Below are 25418 nucleotides of genomic sequence, written 5' to 3' on the forward strand. Positions count from 1 at the left end.
CCTTTAAAGGACACTGTAACTAATAAGCATTGAGTACATACAGTAGGGCACAGAGCTGTAGTGCAATATACACTTGAATTACTTTCCAACCATTTGAGGGGAAGCTTTTTGGAAGGAAATATAAGTTACAGATCATCACATCAGTGTACCATTTTACTAGCCTGATGTAGCCATACTCAATTCTAGTCAGAGTATGAGTCTGATACTGCTCCATTGGGATGTAATTATGGGGCGTGTTTCAACCGATACAGGGGGGAAATGCCTCTGCACTCAATTGGATATACCTAACCAATCAGAGCAACGAAATAGCTTACCGTGAGATGTAGGAAGAAAACACAAACCATCCTTCTTCTCCACAAATGCCTTAACATTGTTTTCTGGTCTTTTGTAAAAGTTATTGTGTTGTCAATATCTCCTACAACACTCATTAGCGAAATCTAAGAGATACATAGTAGGGTAGGCTATTAGGAAAAAACTGATGGCCTATATCCCCTCCGTAAAAATAATTCTGTTGAACAGTGATATGCTACAAACATGTTATAAACAGCTGGGAAAGGCTGTCGCAAATCCCTCGAACAGGTGGTCAATCAGAGATTTCAAACAAACGAGGGAACAACATGTCACAATGCAACACGCTGGTTTCCCTTGATGAAAGTGAAACCATGTTTAGACGAGGCGCTGTTGCTCACCTGTCCATCATCGTAAAGCCCGATTTGATTGGTCCACCAGATCTAGGGCGAGCATAGTTTCTCCACAACGGAGCAATGCCAGACCAAACTTCCCGACCTCAAATGTTGTGGGCGGGACTAAGTTCAGCTGGCACCCAGGCTACCATTTTACAAGAACTGATCTTTGATAAAAAAAAATAAAAAAAACTCATTGGTGTGAGGTTCATTACCCATTATTGGTCTATTTTTTGTTGACTCAAGCATGTTTAATAAACTACACAGCATGTAACCACACAACTTTCAATGTTAATTTCCTTCAGGTCCGACTTTGTTTTTGCTCATTATGTGTCCCATAAGTTGTATAATTATCAGTCTCTTTGTAAGTAGTGACTTGAACTTGAATTTTCATTCGTTTTAAAATGAACTAAATTGTCTTAAATAAGTCAAGTAACTACTTATGCTTAAGACTGGCCAGTGATATGATAGTTAAACATGTTGCATGAAATGATACAAGTTGCACGCACTGTATATTGCCATGTGGCACCCACTAAATGCATGATGTCATATTTATATGTGCTTGTGTGCTGATGCGTATGTATAATTTTGCACTCTGTTGTTGTGTGCCATGTATGTTCATCACTCTGCTTTCTGCATTCTCAACTCACCTCTTACCGGTAGATACTGAAAGAGTATTTTGAGGTAAGACAAAGTTCCCCCACCCCTTTCTTGTGTGTTTCTGCCTTGCACCCGACACCCTGGTTTTATTTCTGAAATTTACTTTGAGGGATTTTCTAGGAAATCACAGCAAAATGACCAACTCAAACATTATATAAGCATGACAAAACCATATGTTATGTCATAAAGGAGGTATAACAGTAAAGAAGATGGTTGAACACCCCCTGTGTTGTGTGTGTCTTATTTGGTTGGTTAAAAGTTCAGTGAAGCGTTCAGAAGTGTGTTTTCTATTTAAGGTGATTTATGACCGACATGCTTTTTTACAGGAAGTCCAGGCATGCTGTGTAGATCTGGGAACAACGGCAGACAGCTCAACCCACCCAGACAACAGGAATAAGAATAGATACATCAACATCATAGCCTGTAAGAGACTAAACATCTTAATACAAGATACAGGAGGCATACACAGGCACGTGAAGATGACTGATCAATTTGTCATTGTTTCAGATGACCACAGCCGTGTCAGATTATCACCTCAACCTGATAAGGATGGGAAGACTGCTGGGGATTATATCAATGCTAATTTTGTGGATGTGAGTTACATGAATGTTTCACACTCTTGCTGACTATCTCGACAAGCTATGATACTTTATTTCTTGTGCCTTTACCCATCACAAAGAAAGCTGCTATATTCTAATGAAGGGCTCTTAACTACTCCGTTTTATAGGGGTTCAACAAGCCAAGAGTCTACATTGCTGCTCAAGGCCCACTAAAGTCCAGTACGGAGGACTTCTGGAGGATGGTATGGGAGCAGAATGTAGGGGTTATTGTCATGATTACCAATCTGGTGGAGAAGGGTCGGGTGAGTTTTCAATAACTATGAACAGTCTTTGAGAATAATTGTTTATTTATTGGTGTCTTTCTGTCTTCTGGATCAAAGCTAGCTCAAAAGAGTGCTATTGAGTGTGTTCTCAGAGTGTGGTATTTTGGTATCATTCATGTCAGTTGTGATATTTAGGTAAACTAAAAAGTAATGTAACTTAAGTAATTTTAAACCTAGGTCTCCATTTTGTTTAAATTGCAATCACTACTTCGGTACAAAGAGAGCATAGAACCTTCTACAGTGTAGATAAATTTGGTTGTGTGCTGGACTATGGGTTACAGCAGGTGCATCTAGAGAACTCTTGTGAGGTGTAATAGAGGTCTGTCCATTTCAGAGGAAGTGTGATCAGTACTGGCCAGTGGAGAGTCAGGAGGAATATGGCTGTTTCTTGGTGACTGTGAAGAGCACCAAAGTCCTGGCCTACTACACAGTCAGAACCTTCACACTGAGGAACACAACCGTCAAGAAGGTCAGAACGAAATCATCAGGCAGTCATTGAACTCACTGACATACTGCAGACACTTATTCATTTGCACTAAACTCATCAGCCTTGATTACTGCCCTGTTTTAGATGTGATTCTTAGCTCTTCTTCTCCACAGGGTTCCCAGAGGGGCCGCTCCAATGAGAGGGTGGTAGTACAGTACCATTACACTCAGTGGCCTGACATGGGAGTCCCCGAATACTGCCTGCCTCTCCTCTCTTTTGTCCGAAGGTCTTCCCAGGCGTGGAGAAAGGACATGGGGCCTGTGCTGGTGCACTGTAGGTGGGTGGCATCTTTTTTAAATTATATTTTTGGGTCTTTTTTATGTCTTAAATCAGACAGGACAATGAAGAGAGAGACAGGAAGTGAGTTGGAGAGAGAGATGGGGTGTGGAAGTGATGTGGGGGTGCAACAGCACTGAACAGTAGAGATGGCTAATAGCACTAATTCCATGTTTCTCTCGCTCTCTATCTGTGTCCTTTTGTTTGTGTGCAGTGCTGGGGTGGGAAGGACAGGAACGTACATAGTCCTGGACAGCATGCTGAAACAGATCAAAGAGCAGGGGACTGTCAATGTCATGGGATTCCTGAAACACATCCGAACCCAAAGGAACTACTTGGTGCAGACTGAGGTGATTCCTTGGAAAGCAGTCATACCCTTTAACAGCTGTGTGTCATTGATGAGGCACAAGGAGAGGTCCTCATGGCCACAGTTATTATGTTGAGGATGGATGCTTCTTTTACAGTGTGGCATTACTGATGATGGACAATAAGTCTTGAATGCGCTGTATTTTTCCCCACAGGAGCAGTACGTGTTTATTCATGATGCTCTGATGGAGGCCATCTGGAGCAAAGACACTGAGGTGCCCAGCAGCTGCATCCATAACTACGTCAACGAGCTCCTGACGCCCGGGCCCTCAGGCAAGACACAGCTCGAGAGGCAGTTTAAGGTGAGGCCTGATTATGTCTGAGCCAGCAGACAACAGTAGTTTTATATTTTTGTAATGTAATAATGTTGCGTATGCAGTTCCCATTAAGCATTTGTGGTAGTGCAAGACTATACAGATGGGGTGCATTTTTACACAGTATTGCTCTTTTATAGCTGGTGAGCCAGTCATGTGCCAAGCAGTGTGACTACACGACAGCCCTGAACCAGGGGAACAGGGAGAAAAACAGAAGCTCCTCTTTAATCCCCAGTGAGTGTTTGCATGCTCATATCTTTAATTAGAGTAGTACTGGATGAATGAACCTTTTTTGTTTTATGGATGTCCACTGAAAAGCACACTGTTGTCTAATTACACCACAATTGTTCCCTGTAGTTGAAAGATCCAGAGTGTGTCTCAGTACAGCAGCTGGAGAAACTTCAGAGTACATCAATGCCTCGTATATCATGGTAAGAGCAGAGTAGTGTTGCAATACAAACTTTTGATAGGCATGAAGGCTTTCAATTGCAAACACTGCTTCATTGTCTGTGCTATAAGAATTCTTCCAATAGTTACGAAGAGCTATAAATTCTCAAATATAAATGGGCATGTAATGTAATGAAATAACAGTATATGTGGAAATGTAAATATCTACTCAGGCTGGACCTCACACCTTTAATTAAATATTTTAGGGGTATCGCCGGAGCAATGAATTCATTGTGACCCAGAATCCCCTGCCTGCTACCGTAAAGGACTTCTGGAAGATGATTTGGGATCATAATGCCCAGGTCATCGTTACACTGCCCAATATGGTGAGCTTTGTAAGTGCTCAGGATCCCCATGTCTCGCAGGGCTTGTCCATCTGCAGGCCACTGTGAGTGGACACTCTTCTAACATGCCCCTCCTCTCTCACTTGCAGACACAAGAAGCTGAGCCGTTCATTTACTGGCCCCGCCGAGACCAACCAATCAGTTATGATACATTCACGGTCACCTTCAGGGGGGAGAACCATGTCTGCTTGTCCAATGAGGAGATGCTTATAGTGCAGGAGTACAGCCTGGAGGCCACGCAGGTGAGTCTCACAGTGTTCATATGTGCTCAGCTATCTCAGTTCACACAAACAGAGGGGCTGATGCTTCATATGAACACAAAGGCATGCTACGCACCGAAGAGCTTAGTTTCACAGCTCATATTGGTTTCCATCCCATGCATAGCTGTGAAGCCGTATTCTCTAGCAATCTACAGGCTTAGTCAGTAAAGTGTGCCTTCCCTCATTCCCTGCTTAGCACCTTTGTTGGGAGCCTGTAGTATTAGCATATCACTGACCAATAAACAAGAAATGATAATAGACTACATAGCGTTAAATAAATGGACCTTATCCTCATCTTAATTGACATATGCTCATTGTGAGAAACTGTTAAGTATTTCAAGAAACAAAGAAGTGCTGAAAGCAGTGAAAATAGAACTTGGGAAATGCTTGGCACATTTTGCTGCAACACATCTGTTGGTCTTCACTCAGCTGATGTGGTGCCATCTGTGCCAACAAGCAGCGTTAGTGTGGACACACATCCTTTCTTTCAGTCAGTGCATGTGTTGTGTTGTGTTGTGTTGTGTTGTGTTGTGTTGTGTTGTGTGTGTAGGATAATTCTGTGGTGGAGGTGAATCACTACTGTTGTGTTGTGTTGTGTTGTGTGTGTAGGATGATTATGTGGTGGAGGTGAAGCACTACAGTTGTCCTCACTGGCCCAACCCAGACAGCCCCATCAGCAACACGTTGGAGCTGATCAGCATCGTGAGAGAGGAGAGCAACTCCAAAGATGGCCCTGTGGTCGTGCATGATGAGTAGGTCTCACATCTGATCCTCTTGACAATGCCAGAGTTTGCCAATATCAGATTGTTCATTGTTCACATGAGATAAAATGCATGATGAACATCAATATACAATAGGTAGGTGTTTTTCACATGGTTCTCAATGTATCCTGCAGGTGTGGTGGTGTGACTGCCGGAACCTTCTGTGCGCTGTCTTCTCTGGTGAGACAGCAGGAAGCAGAGGAGTCTGTGGATGTGTACCAGGTGGCCCGGATGACCAACCTCATGAGACCTGGTGTATTCACTGAGATTGTATGACTTCTCCTGTTTTTTATAGTATATTTTTTTAGAGAATCACAACCTGAATATATTGCACTTTTAATGTTAGCAACATATACTTAAAATTAAAATGTATGTAGGAATTAAACTAGTTGTATAATGAAAAAGAAAAGTTTTGTTTTTAACATTTATGGACATGGATACTACTACAGGGGCATATTGTTGTTGACGGCCATGGTGGCATATGACTGACTGAGTGTTTCTCTGCCGACTGTCTGGTGTTTGGCAGGAGCAGTACCAGTTTCTGTACAAAGCCATCCTGAATCTGGTGAGCACCCAGGACGACGAGAAGATGCTCCAGTCTGCTGACAACAACGGGACAGTCCCAGGAGGCTTGGCCTGTGCTGCCGAGAGTCTGGAGTCCCTTGTGTAACCATGGTAACCAGCCTACACTCCTGAGATAGATCTTTTTTTCTCCCCTCCCCCTGAAGCCCCCGTCCCTCAACCAACTTCCATGACTGTGCTCCACAGATGGATGGGAAGCAGTCTTGGAGTGTGTGCCTTGTATATTTACCTTGTGCTTGTAATGGCCGATACATTTTTTTTTGTTACAAAAGACTAAACCCCCCAAAACGTGATGTTTTTCCTGTTAACTTCTTACTAACTATTTCTAGATTTTCACACTTACTGGCTTTCATCTTAATAAAAAAGGGAAAACAGGATTTTTACAGAGAATTATTTTGTTAGTCTATTTTGTAGTGACCACGGATGAGCCACAGCTTTTTCACACAAAAAATTGTAAATACAAAGTGGTTATGTTGCTTTATGTTTGAAAGTGGATTAAGATAAGGAGGAATAATGTTCTAATATGTAAATAGTACCATAGAAACCAATAAACGGACCAAATTTCTATTTATATGTTAGATTTTTATATTTTACGACTGTAAAACCTCTAGTGATTTGCCATATGGTGAAGTTCTAATACTTTAGTTGAAATCATTTGAACTATGTTGACATGTTTCTGACATTACAAGATTTTGTACTTTGTTTAAGACTTGACATGGTGTACTGACACTTAGTTCTATGTCAATACAATGGCACTGCCTATGAAATGTGGCAGATAGGTAGAATTAAACAAACAAAAAAAGAAAGAAAGAAAAATAAAAACAAAACCAGCTATGGCTTGGCTGTCTTTTTTATATATTTCTAACACACACAACAAATATGAAACATGAACAGCTATGGAAACATCGATGGTGAAAGTAATGAAAAATGTAACATTTTTGTAACGTAACATTTTGCATGTTTCAACCCCCCTCAAAAGAACCCTAAAATCATAATAAACAGACTTCCTTGCTTTGCATTCATCACTTTGTTTAATTGTAACAATTAAATAATGACGCATGTATTCAATCCGTCTACTATTGTGCAGATGTAGCAGAAAGGGATGAATTTTTCCAATTAAGACCATCTCAATCATTTCTCTCTGTCCCCACCCCTAAGACGCCAAAGGCACGCTTGAGGAGAAAATGACTGACCTCATGTCTGACTGCAGGTCGCACTTGGCTATTGTTACACGGCTGGACTCAAGAAACTGACACAGGATTATGTCTTGGTGACAAAGATGACAGGTCCATGAAGTTGCGGTATAATCCCTCCCAAGACTGGTTATTGTAAATTATTTCCTAGTTTCTAATCCAGTCTAAGAAGCAAAAGGTTATGCTTTTTAGAAGAAAGTAGGTCAAATGTCCAGACACAGTTTGGACAGCAGGCATATCGTTAGCTTCATTTGCATTTTTGACTTTTCATAATTACAGGTCCAATTATCCTTGGCTTGGTGGCCTACTTACATCTTGGATCTTCCCTATGTCTGGAGCTAAAGCTTGTTATTCCAAGAGAGACAAGCAACACAACTAAGACCAAATTAATATTACAAACTCACTCATGTATTAACGGTGTATATATTAGAAGAGCTCAAAATGCCACTTTGTAATGACTTTAACAAGGTACAACAGTGCTGGGATATATCCAAAAACATATACTGTACAAGAAATGCAATCCAAACACAAAGTCTATAATGATTTTCGATAGGTAACCAAATATAAATACTTTATTTATACATTTCACTAAACAACACTTATGAGAGAGCAAATGATCGATTGTCAACACCTTGAATAACAGCAGTAGTAGTAGGATGGGGGATTATTGTACTTGTTGCAATAATTAACATAAAGCCAGATGGCCACAGTGGCCTTGTGAAGGGAACTTTCAGTGTGATAAAGGAGGGACCCTCTGGTTCATTGTTCTCTTGGTAATGGCTATTTCATCTGTCCCATCACAGTCTAGTGGGACACACTGTATGGTTTACTTTTACAGTTGCATGCTTACTACCAGTCAAGTCTACATCCATTCACCCCCTGACAATACATACAGCTCTGGAAAAAAATGAAGAGACCACTGCACATTTTTCTGATGTCATCCTATGGTTGCTGTATGCTGAGTAACATTCAAATGAGTTGATGGTCATATTCAACATTTAGAGACTACTGCAAATTTAAATATGACCGTCAACTCATTCAAATGTCAGTCAGCAACCGTAGGATGACATCAGAAAAATGTGCAAATTGTGGCAATTTTTTCCAGCGCTGTAACCAGTAAATTAGTAACCAGTCTGTCATTTCCAGTGTCAAAATTCTGTGATTTTTGATTTCACATGCCTGTGCGAACACATGGTTTTTCTGACCACCATTGTTGCATTAAGTGCTCAAAAACATTGAAAGGTTTAACAATGGCAGGATGCCAAGAAGAATGGCTGCTTATGCCACTAATTATCACCATACAACACAATCCAATTATATTTTACATTGTAAAAGGTTTAAAATGCTTGAATTTCATTTTAACTGTAAATTCAAATATGGTGTCAAAAATGCTTATTCTAAACTTACTTCAGATAAATGTAAAGAAGAGCCTTGATTTAAAATCTCTTTGCACAAACACTTTGAGCTTGAGTTTTTGACCTTCAACTTGGAAAATTCACCCTGACAAAATACAAAGATACAGACATATCTGATCTGTAGAGGTTAAACTATTGGAGAGAAAATTTTAAATGAATGTCAAACTGAAACGCCTGCTCAACAGGGGCTTGGCATCTTACTAGCTTATGTTTAATCAGATCTGCTTGGTTAATAAAACAGGGCCACCAGTGTAAATCCTATTTAATGCAGAATTTAGTCTGTCTGATTAGAGGGATACAACCAGAAAACATTGATTTTGCTTTTCACTACAAGTACTGTATGTTTCCAGTCTAACTATTTTAATTGACAAGTAGTGTCTGGATTTGACTCAAAAGGCTTCATTATTAATTTGATAAATAACGCATGTTCATGACTGGAAACATACAGTACTTGTAGTGAAAAGCAAAATCAATGTTTTCTGGTTGTATCCCTCTAATCAGACAGACTAAATTCTGTAAAGCCATTTTTCAGTCTCCCAGTGTGCTAGCCATTCCTCTGTCTCTACGGCATCGTGTACAGGTCTGTGGTGTCTTTTCTATTTGTCTGTTTGGGTCAAACTCAAAGAAGGCAGCATGGAAATGAATATGTCTGAGTTCCCAAGAGGGACAAGGCTGACATAACGTTTTCTTATGTGGCTGTGTGCTGAAAGGAACAATATACTGGGTGTGTGGTCTGTCTCCCCCTCTGATGCAGACGTGCGTGCTAATGAGAGTGGCTTCACACAGGGCTACTCTATGAGGGTGGTTTTGGTGGTGAACTGGAGGCCCTCTTCCTTCAGTCTGGTGAGAACAGGGCCGTAGATATCCTTGGTCATCGGCACGACAAGCCCTTTTGTTGTGATTTCACCTGTAAACATGAAATACAATACAGTAAGACCACAGAAAATCAACACTGCCCGGCATTTCCATCAGAGCAACCGTGGAAACAAGATCACTGACCATTAAGAACCATCTGAGCAGCGATGGCAGCAGGATAGCCCACGGTTTTAGCCATGGCAGAGAAGCCGTTCGGCTCCCCATAAACCACCAGGCCGATGTGCTTGGTCTCCAGCTCTCCTGAAGAGTGCCTGATACCCACGTCATTCCTCATGATGATCATGTCCCTCTCACCTTGGTCTAGGGAGAGAGAGCAGGGAGACATGTTACACTGGATGTGATATTGCTGTTACATGGCCATGAATATAATAGGGATGAGAATGGGGAAAATGAGAAATGATCATAGAAATAGAGATGTGCTTCTCTCACACCAACTTCAACAAAATGTATAATAGGACTTTATTAACTTGCACAATTCCACTTTATTGAGATGTAAACTTGGACTGCACTGTAAACTTGGTTTTCATATACTAAATAAAAGTGTCTGATGAATTCCCATAACCATGGGAGCAGAAAGTTCAATAAGATCCATGTACAATAAGATTTGCTCAGTTCTAGGCTTTAGGGACAAAGTGCTCACCAAAAGCCAGCCTGGCCTCCAGGTGCTTAGCCACTGCTCCCAGGATGCTGTCAGCATGGGGCACTGCTTCTTCACTTAACATTCCAAACCTGAGCAGACAAATAGTCAACTAGTCAAGGGCATCAGCTCCTTTGAATGCTAGTGCGCGCAAAGACTACACAAAAAAACAGAAGCAGATATTTCTTTACTGTCTCTCAGTTGGGCCCTCACCATTTCAGCATTTCCATGCGGAAGTCGTCCTTGTCGATGTGCTCGTACACAGCCTCCTGAAAGGCATCATCCCCAACAGAGCAGGGCAGCCCAATCTGCTGGCACAGCAAGGCTTTCTGTTGGAGGGACAACAAAGTCAAGATCAAGTAGGGCTCAGTCCAGCAGACCCATCCTGTGATGCACACAGTGCTAATACACATGGTATGGTGTTACAGAACACCTTCAGAGGCAAGCCAGTCAGCAGTAGTAGAACAGAGCAGAGTAGGCCACTTCACCAAGTGATGTCACACAAAGTCAGTGTTATGGTGCCCGAGTCCCTGTCAGCCTGTATTGATAGGTCAGTATCATGGACTGGCCTTAGACCCAAGACAATGACAGAGTTTGAGGCAGGCTTACCCATGACACCGGGACAGCAGTGTGGTGCAGCATGGGGCACGGCTCTGTGTTGATCAGGCCCAGCTTCACAAAACCACTCATCGCACGCGAGAAGCCCTGCAGAAACACACACACAAACACACAGACACACACACAGTTGACTATCACAGCTCATTAAATCACTACCGCTTGGATTATGATTGACACATTACAATGTCCAGTCCACTACACCACTACAATGTCCAGTCGGAGCTCCGGAGCCAGAGCAGAGGGGATGGCCTGAGTGGCCCTGAGCTGAGCTGGCTCACCCTGAAGCGCAATGTTCCCCTGACCAGCGTGTGGGCGGACTGGATGCCGTAGGGCTCGGCATACTTGGTGCTGTCGCGGTTGGGGAAGCCCTCCAGGTTGAAGCCTGGCAAGAAGTCCATCGGCACAGTGGACTCCATCAGGGAACCTCCTGCTGGGATATTGATCACCTGAGCAGCACAGAGAGGAGAGAGAGAAAGCGCTGGGACCATCTCAACTCCACAAGAGCTGTGCCATTCATTGTGTGATCCAAGTTTTGAAGCTATCAATGTGTTGGGTTGGTGGAGAGCTGCCCCCAAACCGGCGTATCAAACTTGTACCTCATTGTCCTTGAGAAAGATGGCTGGGCTGATGGTGTTGAGGAGAACGCCGTAGGGACTCCAGCTGAACTTGTAACGCAGCGGGTTGTCTGAGCACTCTGGGGCTGGGAGACCCCCACAGAAAGAGGTGTAGTATTCCACCTGTAATACACACATGCACAAATGGTACACAAACAAAGGACCAGCTGATGTTTGAATGCTTTTCCTTGTGAGTGAGTACAGCTAGGGGAATAAATGCTGTTTAGGAACTGAGCTATAGGACCAGACAGTGTGTGTTTCCCTCACGGGATCAAAAGAGTATATACAGCGGGGAAAATAAGTATTAAACACGTCAACATTTTTTTCAGTAAGGATGAATCCAATGAGGCTATTTGCATGAAATTTTCATCAGACATTAGTATTAACTCAGATAATCCACCCATATAAAAAAATCCAATCATTAAAGTCCATAAATTGAGTTATGTGTAATAAAGTGGAATGACACAGGAAAAAAGTATTGAACACGCTTGCTGAAATTTCTTAAATACTTTGGGGAAGAGACTTTATTTGAAATGACAGCTTCAAGGCATTTCCTGTATGACGAAACTAATCAGTCGCAGTATTCCGGTGTGATTTTGGCCCATTTTTTTAAACAGATAGTCTTTTAATATTGAAGATTCTAGGGGTCCCTCTTGTGAATCCTGATCTTTAGTTAACTTCCTAAACTATTTAATTGGATTGAAGTCAGGGCCTTGATTTCCTTTCTATGAGTTTCCTTTGCTGAATGCTTTGGATCATTGTCTTGCTGGAAGGTCTAGCCATGTCTCATCCTCATCATCCTGGTGAATGGCAAGGTTCTCCCGGAACAAAAGGGCTCCATTCATCATTCCTTTAACTGTAAGAAGTCCGCCAGTACCATGATATGAAAAACAGCCCCACACCGTGATACCACCACCTCCAAACCTCACTGTTGGTATGGTATTTTTAGGGTGATGCACAGTGCCATTTCTCCTCCAAATATGGTGTGTAGTATGACATCCGAAAAGTTCAATTTTGCTCTTGCCTGAACAGAATACATTCTCTCAGTATTTCATAGGCTTGTCCAAATGTTGTGTAGCAAACTTTCAACGAGCTTCGACATGTTTTTCTTCAGTAATAGAGTCATGCGGGGTGAGTGTGCATAGAGGCCATGGCGGTGGAGTGCATTACCTATGATTTTCTCTGTAATAATTGTACCTGCTGCATCCAAGTCTTTCTGGAGCTTTCTCCAAGTGGTCCTTAGCTCTTGGCCTACTCTTCTGACAATCCTTCCGACTTCTTGGTTCGAAATCTTGCAAGGAGATCCTGTGCATGGCCGGTTAATGATGCAGTGATGTTCCTTCCACTTGCAGATAATGGCTCCAATACTGCTTATTGAAGGATTCTGAAGTTTTGAAATGCATCTGTAACTAGTTCCATTGATATGTTTTGCAACAATAAGGTTGCAAAGGTCTTGCGAGAGCTCTTTGCTTTAACCCATCATGAAATGTTTCTTGTGTGACACCTTGGTAACGAAAAACCTTTTTATAGCCCATCAGTATGTACTAAGCCAGCTTATATTAATTTGCACAGATAGGAGGGATAATTACTCTCTAACTACTTATAGATTCCAGCTTGTTCCTTGCCATTCCTTGCCTTTGTGTACTGCTTTTTCTTAGCATGTTCAATACTTTTTTCCTGTGCCATTCCACTTTTTTACTCATAACTCCACTTATGGATATTAATGTTTGGATTTTTTAATATGTGGATTACCTAAGTTAATACTAATGTCTGGTGAAAATGTCATGCGAATAGCCTCACTGGAAGTATACTTACTGAAAAAAATGTTGACGTGTTCAATACTTATTTTCCCCGCTGTATATACATACTGTTGTGTGCTTGGAACTTCCTGTTAGAGCTATAGGAACAGACAGTGTGTGTTGTGTGGTTGGGACTTCCCGTTAGAGCTATAGGAACAGACAGTGTGTGTTGTGTGGTTGGGACTTCCCGTTAGAGCTATAGGAACAGACAGTGTGTGGTGTGTGGTTGGGACTTCCCGTTAGAGCTATAGGAACAGACAGTGTGTGTTGTGTGGTTGGGACTTCCCGTTAGAGCTATAGGAACAGACAGTGTGTGTTGTGTGGTTGGGACTTCCCGTTAGAGCTATAGGAACAGACAGTGTGTGTTGTGTGCTGTAAGAGCTACAGTATAGGAACAGACAGTGTGTGTTGTGTGCTGTTAGAGCTATAGGAACAGACAGTGTGTGTTGTGTGCCGTTAGAGCTATAGGAACAGACAGTGTGTGTTGTGTGCTGTTAGAGCTATAGGAACAGACAGTGTGTGTTGTGTGCTGTTAGAGCTATAGGAACAGACAGTGTGTGTTGTGTGCTTGTGAAAGCTGTGGGGGGTGAAATGAACATACAGGGGGACACATGGAAAACCAATATGACGAGTCTGCAGTCAATATGCCAACTGCACACAACATGCCAACTGTACACAACATCATTCAGTCATCCAACATATTCCCACACAGCCCACAACTGTGTAGGGTCATGGCTACTGTAGGTGTGAACAAACACAGCACTGTATGGGTCCCCATATGTTCCCCCACAGACGCTCACGCATGCCCACACATGGTACCTACAGTGGCTCCGTCTGCCTTGGCCTGGTCAATGCACTCCATAGCCAACATGTGATCGATGCCAGGGTCCAGTCCCATCTCATTCACTATGGTGATACCAGCCTCCTCAGCACTAGAACACAACATCACCAATCACCAACAGCAGACTCATGCCCCAAACAATCTCCTGGTGAACAGCATGTTTGCACTTAGACAGCACTACTAGCGATGGTGAACGCATGCACAGAAAGGAGGAGTGGCCTGGTGAGATGTGATGAGCACTGCTGCTGAACGGAGGTGTGGGAGGGGGGCGCTGACATACCTCTTCTGCAGCTCCTTCATGGCTGGGCTCAGGTAGCTGGCTGTGACCAGGTTCACCTTCTTATGGATGCAGTGCTTGGCCACCACCGGGTGATACCCATACGGCAGCATGCTGCACACACAAACAGATGAAGGTGCAGCCCATACACATGTGCTGTCTCAGACTCTGCTGCGCACACAAACAGATGAAGGTGCAGCCCATACACATGTGCCGTCTCAGACTCTGCTGCGCACACAAACAGATGAAGGTGCAGCCCATACACATGTGCTGTCTCAGACTCTGACCATTCTTGTCATATGAATTATTTCAAAGAATACTACGGGACAGCATTTAATAAGAGAAGAAAAATTATAAGATCACTAACAAAACTTGAACAAAAAAAAAAATACACAAAATGAATGCTTAGAGTTCTGTACATTAAACTGAACTCAGATCTCCATTCTTGATTTGATCTTGTTGACTCAAATATTTTATTTTAATTCCATTAGTACTGTTTTTACTATCAGTCAGTGTTTGCATTTTGACATATCTAAGCAAACAGTGAGTTTAAGTAAGTTTGCGTGTGTTAGCAGTACGTGCATTCCCACACAGGGCTGTGATACCTGATCACTAGGTCATGGTCTTTGATGAGGGACTCCATGTGGCCCTCCTGACTGGTCACATCCAGCATGACGGGAATGGTGTTGGGGTATTTACTGGCCAGCTCCTCAGCTTGGCTCAACAGCACCGAGGCTAGCAGCACAACCAGAGAGAGGAGCAACACATATCACACGTAAACCAAAGAGAACAAACTCCTTTTGGGGGCATTACAACACAAGATTACGCTCACGACTGAGCTACTAGGACAGCAGAGTAACCGACAGGAACCAACTACCTCTCATTCAAATGACAGCAAAACTATTGTGCAGATAAAGAGAGATCTCTTACCTACAGTGACCTGAATGCCAGGGTTCCGGGTCAGGTACTCAATGACCGGTCCAGACACATATCCGGACCCAAGCAACAGAACACGCTTCATTCCACCTTTCTTCAGGATCTGCTCCGATTCCCTGCAAGACATCACACAGCTTACTTATAGTTTATGGCCACTTCAAAACTTCAAAAACACTACTTACAACACTACACCTTTTGTACCACACACACGCTCATAGGCAATGGATTTGTACCAAGTTATATGAATCATGAATAAGTGATGGAAAACCTAACAAATGCAGTCCATGATCTGATCAAAACCACTTGATTTACAAAAAAGCACAGCTGAATATGGCAATGATGAGATGACTCGGTGAATCCCCAATAAACAGCACCAGTCTCAGAATCAGCATCAGCTCTAGGCTCCCAGCCATTTAGCTCAGCACTGCGGCTAGAGACTGATCACAGATCATTAGCAGCAATGGCATCTAAATCCCCATTTTAATGCAGGGGATGCCAGATCAGCAATTCACAGCCAGACTCTGTGCACAGAGTCTCCAGCAGCCCATCACGCGTGCCTGGACTTAACTGGATCTGACATGGCACCTGTGCACAAGCGTAGCACTAAGCCCCCAACCACAGACTGGAGGTCTTTCAAAATCTAGTTTGCACTGGAAATATGCGTGCAGATCTAACTGTGCATTACACAGCACCCTCAACATCTACTGGCACCCCTGTAAAGAGGAGAAGAGATAAAAAAATCATGTTTTCACAGTGAAAACATTGAGGGGAAAAACTAATCCTGAAGGGAGGCAAATTCGTTCTGAGGAGAAAAAAATTTCATAATCAACATGTCAAATACAGGCACCCCTGTATCTAATTCTTTGTAAAGCCTCCCTTTGCCAATAAAAGAGCTCTTAGTTTTCTATAAAATCTCATAAAGATAGAGAATACAAAGCAGAGAATATGAGCACATTTCTCTTTGCAGAATATCTCTGGATCATCAAGATTCCTCTTGTGCATTCTTCTCTTAAGCTAACCCCACTGGTTTCTATAGAGTTCAGATCAGCGAACTGAGAGAAACATGGAATAAACTTGATTTTGTGTTAAGTAAACCTCTTTTGAGTTAGTAAACCTCATTTTACACATCTTTACCAGGAGTGCCAATAACTGTAGAGGGTATGTATGCATGTATACAGTATACACTTAGGTATCCATGATGAAAATATAAATAATGTTAGTATTTGTACCTTTGAAGGTGTCGCTGAAATTATTATAATTCAAGCTTATTATAAAAGAAGGGTGGTTGAAAGAATTGAATTGAATTGAAATGTCAACTGTGAATAGTTGCATGAATGGTCACTAAAATGTGAGTAATACAGATTGTAATTCATCAAAATGATAGCACATGTTGTGAAAATAAAAAATAAAAACAGTTTACAACTGTTCTTAGTCAACAGTGGCAAGGTTTTTAATAATAAGTTTTTTTTAGATCAAGTAAATTAGGTCTATGCAACAGACAAAACAACTTGTGTACAGTCAATCATGTCAATGCGACATGTCAACAAGCTATTGATCTACCATAACAGCCTTAAAAGACAGAGATGGGACCAACGCAGAAGCCTTCCTGCAGATTTAGACTACATAATAACATGCAAATGAATAGATGAACCAAGGTGATAAAAAAGCGTGTATGGATCACTACTGTAGTCACTAATTAGTATGTCTCAGACTCTGTGATAAGCTGAACCATGAGATATCACTAGGATTGATAATAGCATGTTAGCATGTTAATTTGTCTTGACTTGTGAGTGCAAATATAAGATGCAATCGATTAGGCACAAAAAGCAGTCTGGAGGACATTTCGAGGGCAGAAAATGTGTGTGAAAACAAGTGAAGATTGTTTGATGGGAGGATTGCATGATTGATTGTAGGGGATGAAAAAAGGCGTGAAAAAGGAGTGAATGGAGGAAGGTGATGACGACATTGGGAGAGAGTGAGAGACAGTCTACCCACAAGAGAGCAGATAGACGCAGAGCCTCAGCGATGCCGTGTGCTAGCCATGCAACATGTTAGCCTGGCAGAGGGTGAGGGGAAGGTTGGCACACCACCACACCGTGACTGCACTGTGCAGGGAGACAACAAGGGCAGGGGTTAGTAGTCAGGGCTCCCTACTGCATCGTGACCTGGCTGCTCAAAGGCTACTGTGGAGAGCATCAAACAGCTCCTCCAACAGACATGAGGACACTATTTATTACAAATCACTAGTCTAGATGCAAACTGGCTCAATGGAACCACATTTAGGAAGTGATCCAAGAGTTATTTCAAGCATCATTAGCCATGCAATCTACATATGCCGAAGCGTCTATTAACGGTGTCCATAAATAGATATATAAATAGTTTTATGCTACTTGATAACACATTCTGTATTTTTGTGCTTGACAAGCTAGTGGTCAAAAGCAAAATGCTTTACCTGATAAGCAATCTGTAGCAATATCATCCTTAGAAAAGTCACACCCATCCATGAGGTGACAAGTACCATTTCCAAAGCAATTTTATTACATTTCTTTGTTAACAATGACAAAAGGTAGGGAGAAGAAATCTGCAGCATAAGCTAGTAGTTTAAAGGAACCATATGTAAGAAATGTATTTCAATTAATCATAAAATGGCCCTGATACGTCACTAGACATTAAGAAATCATGTTAATTTCAAATACTTATATCACTGACAACAGTAGTCCGGCCAGGATATTTGTCATTTAAAAAGTGAAGTTGCAACCCTCAACTGATGTTGATGTTGTGTTTTGTCATGTCATGTTGTGTTGAGTTTTGGCCTGATGCGCCACCCTCCACCTATCTACTAATCACAAAGTCAGTAGTGTTTCGGCATCCGGGTTGGCAACCTCGAGTCAGTCAAGGGGAGGGGGAGGGGATACACCACTCTACAGTAATTTGAAAGTGATTGTAGTACCAGTTTTGGCCACAATCTTACATATAGTTCCTTTAAAATATTGTTTATATCTATTCAAAACTTTAAATACAAAGGAAAACACTTTTTAAATAGTAAAAACAAATAAAATATATTTTTTATCATGTGTATATTTGAACTACAACATACTGAAACAAGTATGTTTTAATTTCACAATCCAGGGTTACAAAGATGAAACCTTACCTTCTTTCCCTAAGTTTCTCAATGTATTCAAACTTTGGAGCTAGTTTCCCGTTAGATGTTATCACTGCCTGTAACAACAACAAAACATAAATGTCACATATTATAAAAATGGCCTATATGCAGAGTTAAGGTGTCCCAAGCCTGGTCAGGAGACCAGCAAGAATTTAACAATCCCACTGCCATTTCATCAATGGGATTTTAATTGAAGATTGCTAATTTTCTCAGTCACAGAAGTACTGAGAAGGCATAGATGACCAAAATGCATGGTGTGTATGTCTGTGTAAAGTTTGGAAAACTGGAAATGTGAAAAACATCCCATAAATCTGTGAAGACCACATGCCATTTACACCATCAAAGTACAGAAATTCAGAGCAAAAAGTTCAATGATGCAGGTTTCTACCAACAAACTGAACACCAGAAACTCACATCTTTCACTTGTGGGGAAAAGTCCTCTTCATCAAGTGGTCTATTTGCATCTGACGGGAGCTGTTAGAACAAAACCAGGCAAAAGGGATGAAGGAACATCTCATAAAGCACAAAACATGGAGTCGGAGAATACAAAACAAGGTGGCCACAAAGACACAGAAACACTATAGTCTGCTGCTCAAAACAACTCTCTTACCGGGCAACCCAACTGAAGGCTTCTTTAAGTTCACACACATAAAAGCCAATCACGAGGCTCAGACAAATGTTCACACTTCATGGTGTGTCTTACCCGGTGTTTGTCTTACCATCTCCCAAATGTAGGGGAACAATCGGTCTCCAAAGTACTCTGTAGCCTCAATAGGCAGTTGAGCAGGTAAGTTATCAATGGAGCACATAAGGATGCCGCTGCCTTCCACACTGCCAAGAGTAAGGATTAAGCCATAAGAACTATGCCAGTGTCAAGAGGGTACAACAAAGGCATCAGTCAACACGCAACTCTCCCAGAAATGAGTTGTGAGCAAAGATTTAAGCAAATGTTTGAAATATTGAACCCAGTAGTTGTCAGGAAGTCGAAAAAAGAAATTGATTACAGTGTTGGTAAATTGGCTGGGTGTGTGTTTTTTACCTGTCACGGTCTATATGTTGGTCTGGGTCATACATACAGAATGGCTTATCAATGGTGGTGCACTCTGTCATGAACTCGATGGAGCCTCCTGTGTCTGCGGAGATGTCACAGATGGCCAGCAGCCTGTGGACCAGAGCAAACACGGCTACTCAGACTGCTACGCCTTTCATTTTCACTCGCATTTTGGCCAAAAATTGGCATCAATTCAGAAATACTCATCTGTTCCTATGGTCAATTAATATGTTGAGACAGACATAGTACTTGCTATAATGAGAACATTCAGATCATTTCAATAAATGGCTATCAAAATTAAAATAATTATTTCAACAAATAATGCAAAAATCTATATCCCAATGGCTTAATGCACAGAGGAATAGAACCAGGACAAAGACAAAGAAAGACAACTGTATGTCTGTTATGGTGGGTGGAAATTAATTAGTGGGTATCTATGTTTAGCTAATAACTATAAACTGATCAGACCCACTGATTCAGTATGGTGCTGAGACAGACATCATTAAATGTATATTGATATGATTACATTCTTACATTCAATATGCAATATAAGTTTTGCTCTCTGTGATCTGTTGATTGGAAAAAATTCTAATAATGTATAGTGCAGAGATTTTTTAAAGATACCGAGAAGCTAGAACTCATAATGAGAAGATAGGACTCATATTCATCCAAGGTTGAGGAAAATATCAGCAATTGCCTGAAGCCTGAAGAGAAAGCTGAAGTTCATGGCAGGATTCAAAATGTCCACAAACTAGACGCAATATAGCTCCACTCCACAAGGTAATGTTTGAGCAGGGGTCTAGTTTAAACACTACAGAAGATAAGATTATCCCACTAAGTGGCGGCGCTCTTACCATCTGACCTCTGGACAAACTCAGTAGTGTTGTACTACTACTGTGTCTACATAAACTACCCTGTCCTTGCTCAGAACATAGTTATGTCTTCTTAAAGTTATTCTACCGTAAACTGGAAAAATGCCAAAAAAACGCTGACAAAACAATTCACACTGTTATAAGAGTAACCATAAAAAATATACATAAAATCCACAAGGGCAGCCCTCTCTAAGGCAGTTTTACTTCCATGAAGGGGCCATTGTGGGTCACTGATTAGAACCGAGAGCAGAGAGTGTAAATAAGAAAGACTAGAGAGGGGGATCTGACTCACTTGTGGGGCAGACCAGGTGAGCCCTCAGTTGCATGGGCTGAAAGCTTGATGGGTCGCATGAGCCGCTGGGCATCGAGCCGGCGGAGCAACCTGGGGGTATGGGGGTCCCAGTAGATCCCATTTATCAGACAAGTGGCATAAGGGGCCACCTGTGAACACCCACCAGAAGAGAACAATGCGTTTTAGAGGTGCAACAAGTGCCAAGCCTACTGTGTACGAATTGTCTTCCACCTGATCTCAAAGTTAAACACAAAAATAAATTAATAAATAAAAGTCACCAAAGAAAACACTGAAATAGTCATGCAAAGTAATACATCACAAGTGTGTTTAATCTTGAAATGGCAGTATTCCAATCAATAAGGCTTGTAGCATAAAAGTATAGACTAAATGTTGTTAAGATACTCTTCACACCTTGTACAATAAATGTCAAAAATAAAATGTCTGATGTGATAAAAAGATTTTTACGGTGAAGTTAAAACACAGGATATTTATGGACAGAATGAGAGTGTTTTCTCACAGCACAAACACTAACAAGATTACATAAGGAAAGACAAAACAAGGGGAAATGGGAAGGAGGACTGGGAAGTCCCCATTTACCCCACATGTGCACTTGGTTTAAAATGGTTGCCTCATATGACTCCACAAAACCATGTGGCTTGACCTTACTGCCACCTTACCCTGTGGACATGCTGCAGAGACTGAGCCAATCAGCTCAAGTCAATAGAGGTCTGAAACTGGCCCGGCCAATAGACTGACAAGAACACATGAGTGGCAGCAGCAGCTGTAACTCTGCCCAGCAGAGATACTCACGCTGACTCTGAAGTGGGAGGTGTAGAGCTCAGGGTGATGTTCATATTCCAGTGGGTCATAAAGTCCATCGCTTTTCCTGATCAGGTGATGGTGTCGACTGAGAACTGTGGCGTACACTTTGGTCATGTCTGAAATCAAACATAATCAACAAACCACAAACTGAGCATCATTCACATGTAATTTCCCACAATTTCCAAAGGCAACAATATTGAGAGGGTTTTGAGCACTTGTTGAACATGGCACATGGAAAACCACTCTATACCTCCTGATAAAGAGACATCCTTCAGTTCATGGGGCTCCACAAATTCACAGGGAAGCTCGTTTATGATTTCTTGTGCACCCTACAATGACAAACATTGTGATGAAGAGTGGCTTAAAATTGTCACTGCTGATTCATCATCGCAACATCACTGAAACATTTTTTCAATAATCCTCAATGTACTTTGCATATAGGCAAATAAATCCCATATACATAACATCTCAACCAGAAATTACCCAATCAAACATAAGAAATGGATGCAGGTGTGTGCTCTATGTGGTTCTTATACCTCACCTTGGAGACATTGCCTGTTCCAGTAAAAACAAATGTAAGAGGGCCAATCGACTTGGGCATGAGACCGAGAGATATCTCGTACCCACAGTCCCTCACAGCTTGTACAGCCTGACTGACATTTCTGTAGTTGTGTGCCATCCCAATGTGCTGTTGAAATTGGACAGAGGATTGAGATAAGACACAATAGTGACAAAACAGTTCTTGATAAATAAATAAATAAATAAATGAAACTCCTTTGATTTCCAATAATGAAAATGACTTCCTTATTAAACTCTTAATTCTCAACTTTTAGGTTTGCTGATGAAAATTCCTCAGAACTCCCCAGACCTTGTGACTGATTTTATTTTGACAAATTTGTACAGCATAGTACATCTGGGTCTTTATAAGCTAAAATGTCTTTGGCAAACTATTCTGTAATAAAAGGAAAGCGCTGAAAACATGTTGGTGCTGGTGAAACATTTTTTTGCAGCAGTTGAAACTATGTGATGACCAGGTCCAAGATAAGAAGAAAGTGACAAAGCCTCTACCATAAACGGTGTGTGATGTCCCAAGGCAAGGAAGCGCAGTCCAAGGCCATGTAGGATGTTAATCATACCTGCCAACAAAGGAGAGAAAACACCATATGCTAGATGTGGAACAGGCTCAAACAAACTTTCTCAGTGAGGATGTGTTTTATGTATGACAACAGGTGCTACCAAAGTCTTACAGATTGAAAAATGCCTGGGTACAATGAGAAAATGTTATGACAAAAATGTGACGTGGTGCCTTTGCACATCTGTCTGGCATACATGAACAAAGATATGGTAAAATCTCTGAACTGATTATTTAGATATTAGCTTCCTGAATTTACAATTCACTTCAAACTCCATGACCTATGTTTGCGATTTCGTCAGCCTGGAATCATAAAAGTTTGCAATAATAAAGGTTTAGCTAGCTTGGTGGTATATTTCTGACACAGATTTCGAACAAATACCACAGCAACTACTGTACATCTACAAATTAACTATTTAACTACACACAAACAAAAACGCCAATACTGTAAAAACCTGCATATTGTGCATATTTTTCTCAAAAATGGCAAAGTTAACACTACCTACCTGCTACACCTGCCCACTGACCAAAGGCAACAATGCGGAAGCCGTTGGGATCCACCATCTTCTCATAGTCAATCAGGCGGACTTCCTAGAGAGGCATACGAGTCGAAGAGCAGTGCGTGCCACATCAAAATAGATTCAAAATAGATTTTGACTTGAAATCCAAAATCTGTTATCTTTAACACTCCCTAAACTCTACTAACAACAATATCTTCTTACAATAATCGCTTACAGAAACTCTGATTTCTATAAACATCAACAGTACTGTTTAATTAAATGGCACATTAATATTGGTGTTATTCTGTCACAAAGTATGCAAACACTATTTCTGTACTTTGCATTTAAAACATAAATGAAAACATAAATAAGGCATTCAAAAACTGAATTTCTTCACACACCCTCTATAAATGAGTATCAATCATGATTTAACATGATGATCATGATTTGAAAGGTTTAACTGAATCTTATTGCACTCATGCATCTTGGTTCTATGTTTAAAGTTATTCCCATAACACTCACCAAAAGTCTGGGCAAATATTCTGCAGCATACCTTTTTGAGAAGGTCATCAAGAAGGCCCATGTTTGCCTCTTGTGCTTTGATGGTATGAGAGAAGAAAGCATACGTCTTATGAGGGTACACCTTCTCCTCAGGTGGTCTCTTGACCCCGATGATAAGGGATGCCTCAGAGATGTCCTCCTGAATGACGGCTCCAGCTCTTTCGTAGTACTATGAAAACCCCACAAAAGGTCAGTAGGCACCTATAACACCTCACCACTGTACTCAAGCAACAGCTTCTCTCACTTCTTCACCAAGCCTCTGACAATCTTATTAAACTGTATTATGTATAAATGCAGTCTGTCTAATCAAATTCCAAGTCCATATGGACTCTGAGAGATGGACTCATCATATAGCCTATTCTTTATCAAACTATTAGCAAATATTACACTTTCAGATGCTAGTTCCAAGGAATAATGCTTTATAGGGGATTCTGGTGAACACAAATAATCCATATAGTCACCAAGTGCTCCAGCCTTGATCAACTCACTTTCTCATGGATGGCCCGTCTATTGGAGGGCTGTACAAGCACTTTGTGTCCTGCGGCAGTAATCTCCTTCACATGCCGTGGGGCAAAGGGTGCCCGCCGCTCCCATACATTGATGTCCTCACGGCGGATGGCCATCACATATTTGCGGTGATGGTAACGTTTCTGACTACAAGACCAGCCCCTCAAGCTCTGGTTCTGGGGTCTAATGAGCCGTAACATGGTATCCCCAGATTACAGCAAACTATGTAATGATTATCAGTGTACCTGTGAGCTGGTGAGAGATAACCAGGTGACAGATGACAATTTTCATAGTTGAGCAAAAGTTTAAGACAAACAAGCAAAACAGGTCATTCATGCACAAAGAGTTGCCCGGAAAGAGGATTTAAGGTAAGGATTTAATATGCAGACCTCTCCGAATTTATGCAGTTGTGCATGTCAAGTGGGAACATATTAGGTTATTCACGTTCATATATTTACGTTGCATTATTGAAGTTGTTAAAGGCAACAATGACTATTGATGTTTTGTCTCATTAGACAAGTATTTGAAATATTGCATGTGGTAGCCTACGTCAAAAGAAGTGTCACCAGAATGTCTTTAAAACAACCTTGAACCTGAAGTATTCCTCGTTCAACTCAAGGCAAGATCATTCGAAAATGAAACAACAGTCATGGATGATATTCTGCAGAAATAAAGTTAGGTGCCACGAAAAAGTTTCTACGCATGGCAAGTGCACATCGATGGGAATGAAGCAGTCACAAATCAGAGGCATTGCACAAGGCTGAAGCAAATAAGTTAGCGAACAAAACACAGTCGTCTGAGGAACTGTTCCCACGAAGCTGTGGACAATGCATGCAAAGGGATCAACAGGTGGAAACAAAAATCGAATTCTGCAAACAAGAGGGAACATTTTCTTACCTTTGTGGTAAACTTAATTCAGTTTCCCAGTTGATGTGGCCTGAACTCCGCCAACTTGCTAACGTTAGCTTGTTTGCAGTGTTTGTATGAGTGTGTGACAGACAGATATTGCAACTCTAACGTTAACGTTAGAACTTCTGTGACATGACAGGGGAAATGCGAACAGTTAACACCGCGTTAGTTTCTTCAAATTAGGATTCCGCGACCATATGAAATCAAACCGTAATTACAGAATATGTGATTGAGTGAAACAACGAGGTAGCTGCTTGCAGTCGGCTGTACAAGTAAAGTATCTTGCGTCAGAGCAGACGGAACTGAAGCCCTCCGACAAGCCTCTCAAGCTTCCACCAAT

The 25418-nt window shown here is 41.5% G+C and overlaps 2 protein-coding genes across 6 annotated transcripts in view; one reads left to right on the forward strand and one right to left on the reverse strand.

The window, feature by feature from the left end:
* ptprz1a (protein tyrosine phosphatase receptor type Z1a) overlaps nucleotides 1-7085 on the forward strand; it is a 46719-nt gene extending 39634 nt beyond the window's left edge. For 3 of the 5 annotated variants that reach the window (XM_042109055.1, XM_042109058.1, XM_042109059.1), the window contains 15 exons: nucleotides 1347-1367; nucleotides 1670-1766; nucleotides 1851-1936; nucleotides 2071-2205; nucleotides 2561-2695; nucleotides 2827-2990; nucleotides 3204-3339; nucleotides 3511-3657; nucleotides 3810-3903; nucleotides 4027-4100; nucleotides 4323-4451; nucleotides 4550-4702; nucleotides 5330-5472; nucleotides 5616-5751; nucleotides 6008-7085. In XM_042109055.1, coding sequence (XP_041964989.1) covers nucleotides 1347-1367; nucleotides 1670-1766; nucleotides 1851-1936; nucleotides 2071-2205; nucleotides 2561-2695; nucleotides 2827-2990; nucleotides 3204-3339; nucleotides 3511-3657; nucleotides 3810-3903; nucleotides 4027-4100; nucleotides 4323-4451; nucleotides 4550-4702; nucleotides 5330-5472; nucleotides 5616-5751; nucleotides 6008-6151 — 1794 coding nt within the window. In that variant the 3' untranslated portion in view covers nucleotides 6152-7085. The remainder of the gene's footprint in view (nucleotides 1-1346; nucleotides 1368-1669; nucleotides 1767-1850; nucleotides 1937-2070; nucleotides 2206-2560; nucleotides 2696-2826; nucleotides 2991-3203; nucleotides 3340-3510; nucleotides 3658-3809; nucleotides 3904-4026; nucleotides 4101-4322; nucleotides 4452-4549; nucleotides 4703-5329; nucleotides 5473-5615; nucleotides 5752-6007) is intronic. The other 2 variants (XM_042109056.1, XM_042109057.1) reach the window with 2 other exon arrangements.
* Nucleotides 7086-7796: 711 nt separating this feature from the next.
* Nucleotides 7797-25418, reverse strand: aass (aminoadipate-semialdehyde synthase). Its single transcript, XM_042109063.1, has 24 exons — nucleotides 25067-25418; nucleotides 24151-24421; nucleotides 23655-23831; nucleotides 23108-23192; nucleotides 22538-22605; nucleotides 22011-22157; nucleotides 21720-21798; nucleotides 21458-21585; nucleotides 20648-20796; nucleotides 19472-19594; nucleotides 19152-19263; nucleotides 18847-18906; nucleotides 18421-18488; nucleotides 15264-15385; nucleotides 14939-15068; nucleotides 14337-14447; nucleotides 14039-14147; nucleotides 11399-11539; nucleotides 11081-11248; nucleotides 10794-10889; nucleotides 10398-10513; nucleotides 10188-10276; nucleotides 9671-9847; nucleotides 7797-9578 (listed from the first exon to the last, which is right to left on the reverse strand). Exons 2-24 carry the CDS (start codon nucleotides 24367-24369, stop codon nucleotides 9460-9462), a joined length of 2793 nt encoding a protein of 930 aa, XP_041964997.1. The 5' UTR covers nucleotides 24370-24421; nucleotides 25067-25418; the 3' UTR covers nucleotides 7797-9459.

The sequence above is a fragment of the Alosa sapidissima genome, chromosome 11, assembly GCF_018492685.1.
Source record: "Alosa sapidissima isolate fAloSap1 chromosome 11, fAloSap1.pri, whole genome shotgun sequence".
Classification (NCBI taxonomy): Eukaryota; Metazoa; Chordata; class Actinopteri; order Clupeiformes; family Clupeidae; genus Alosa; species Alosa sapidissima.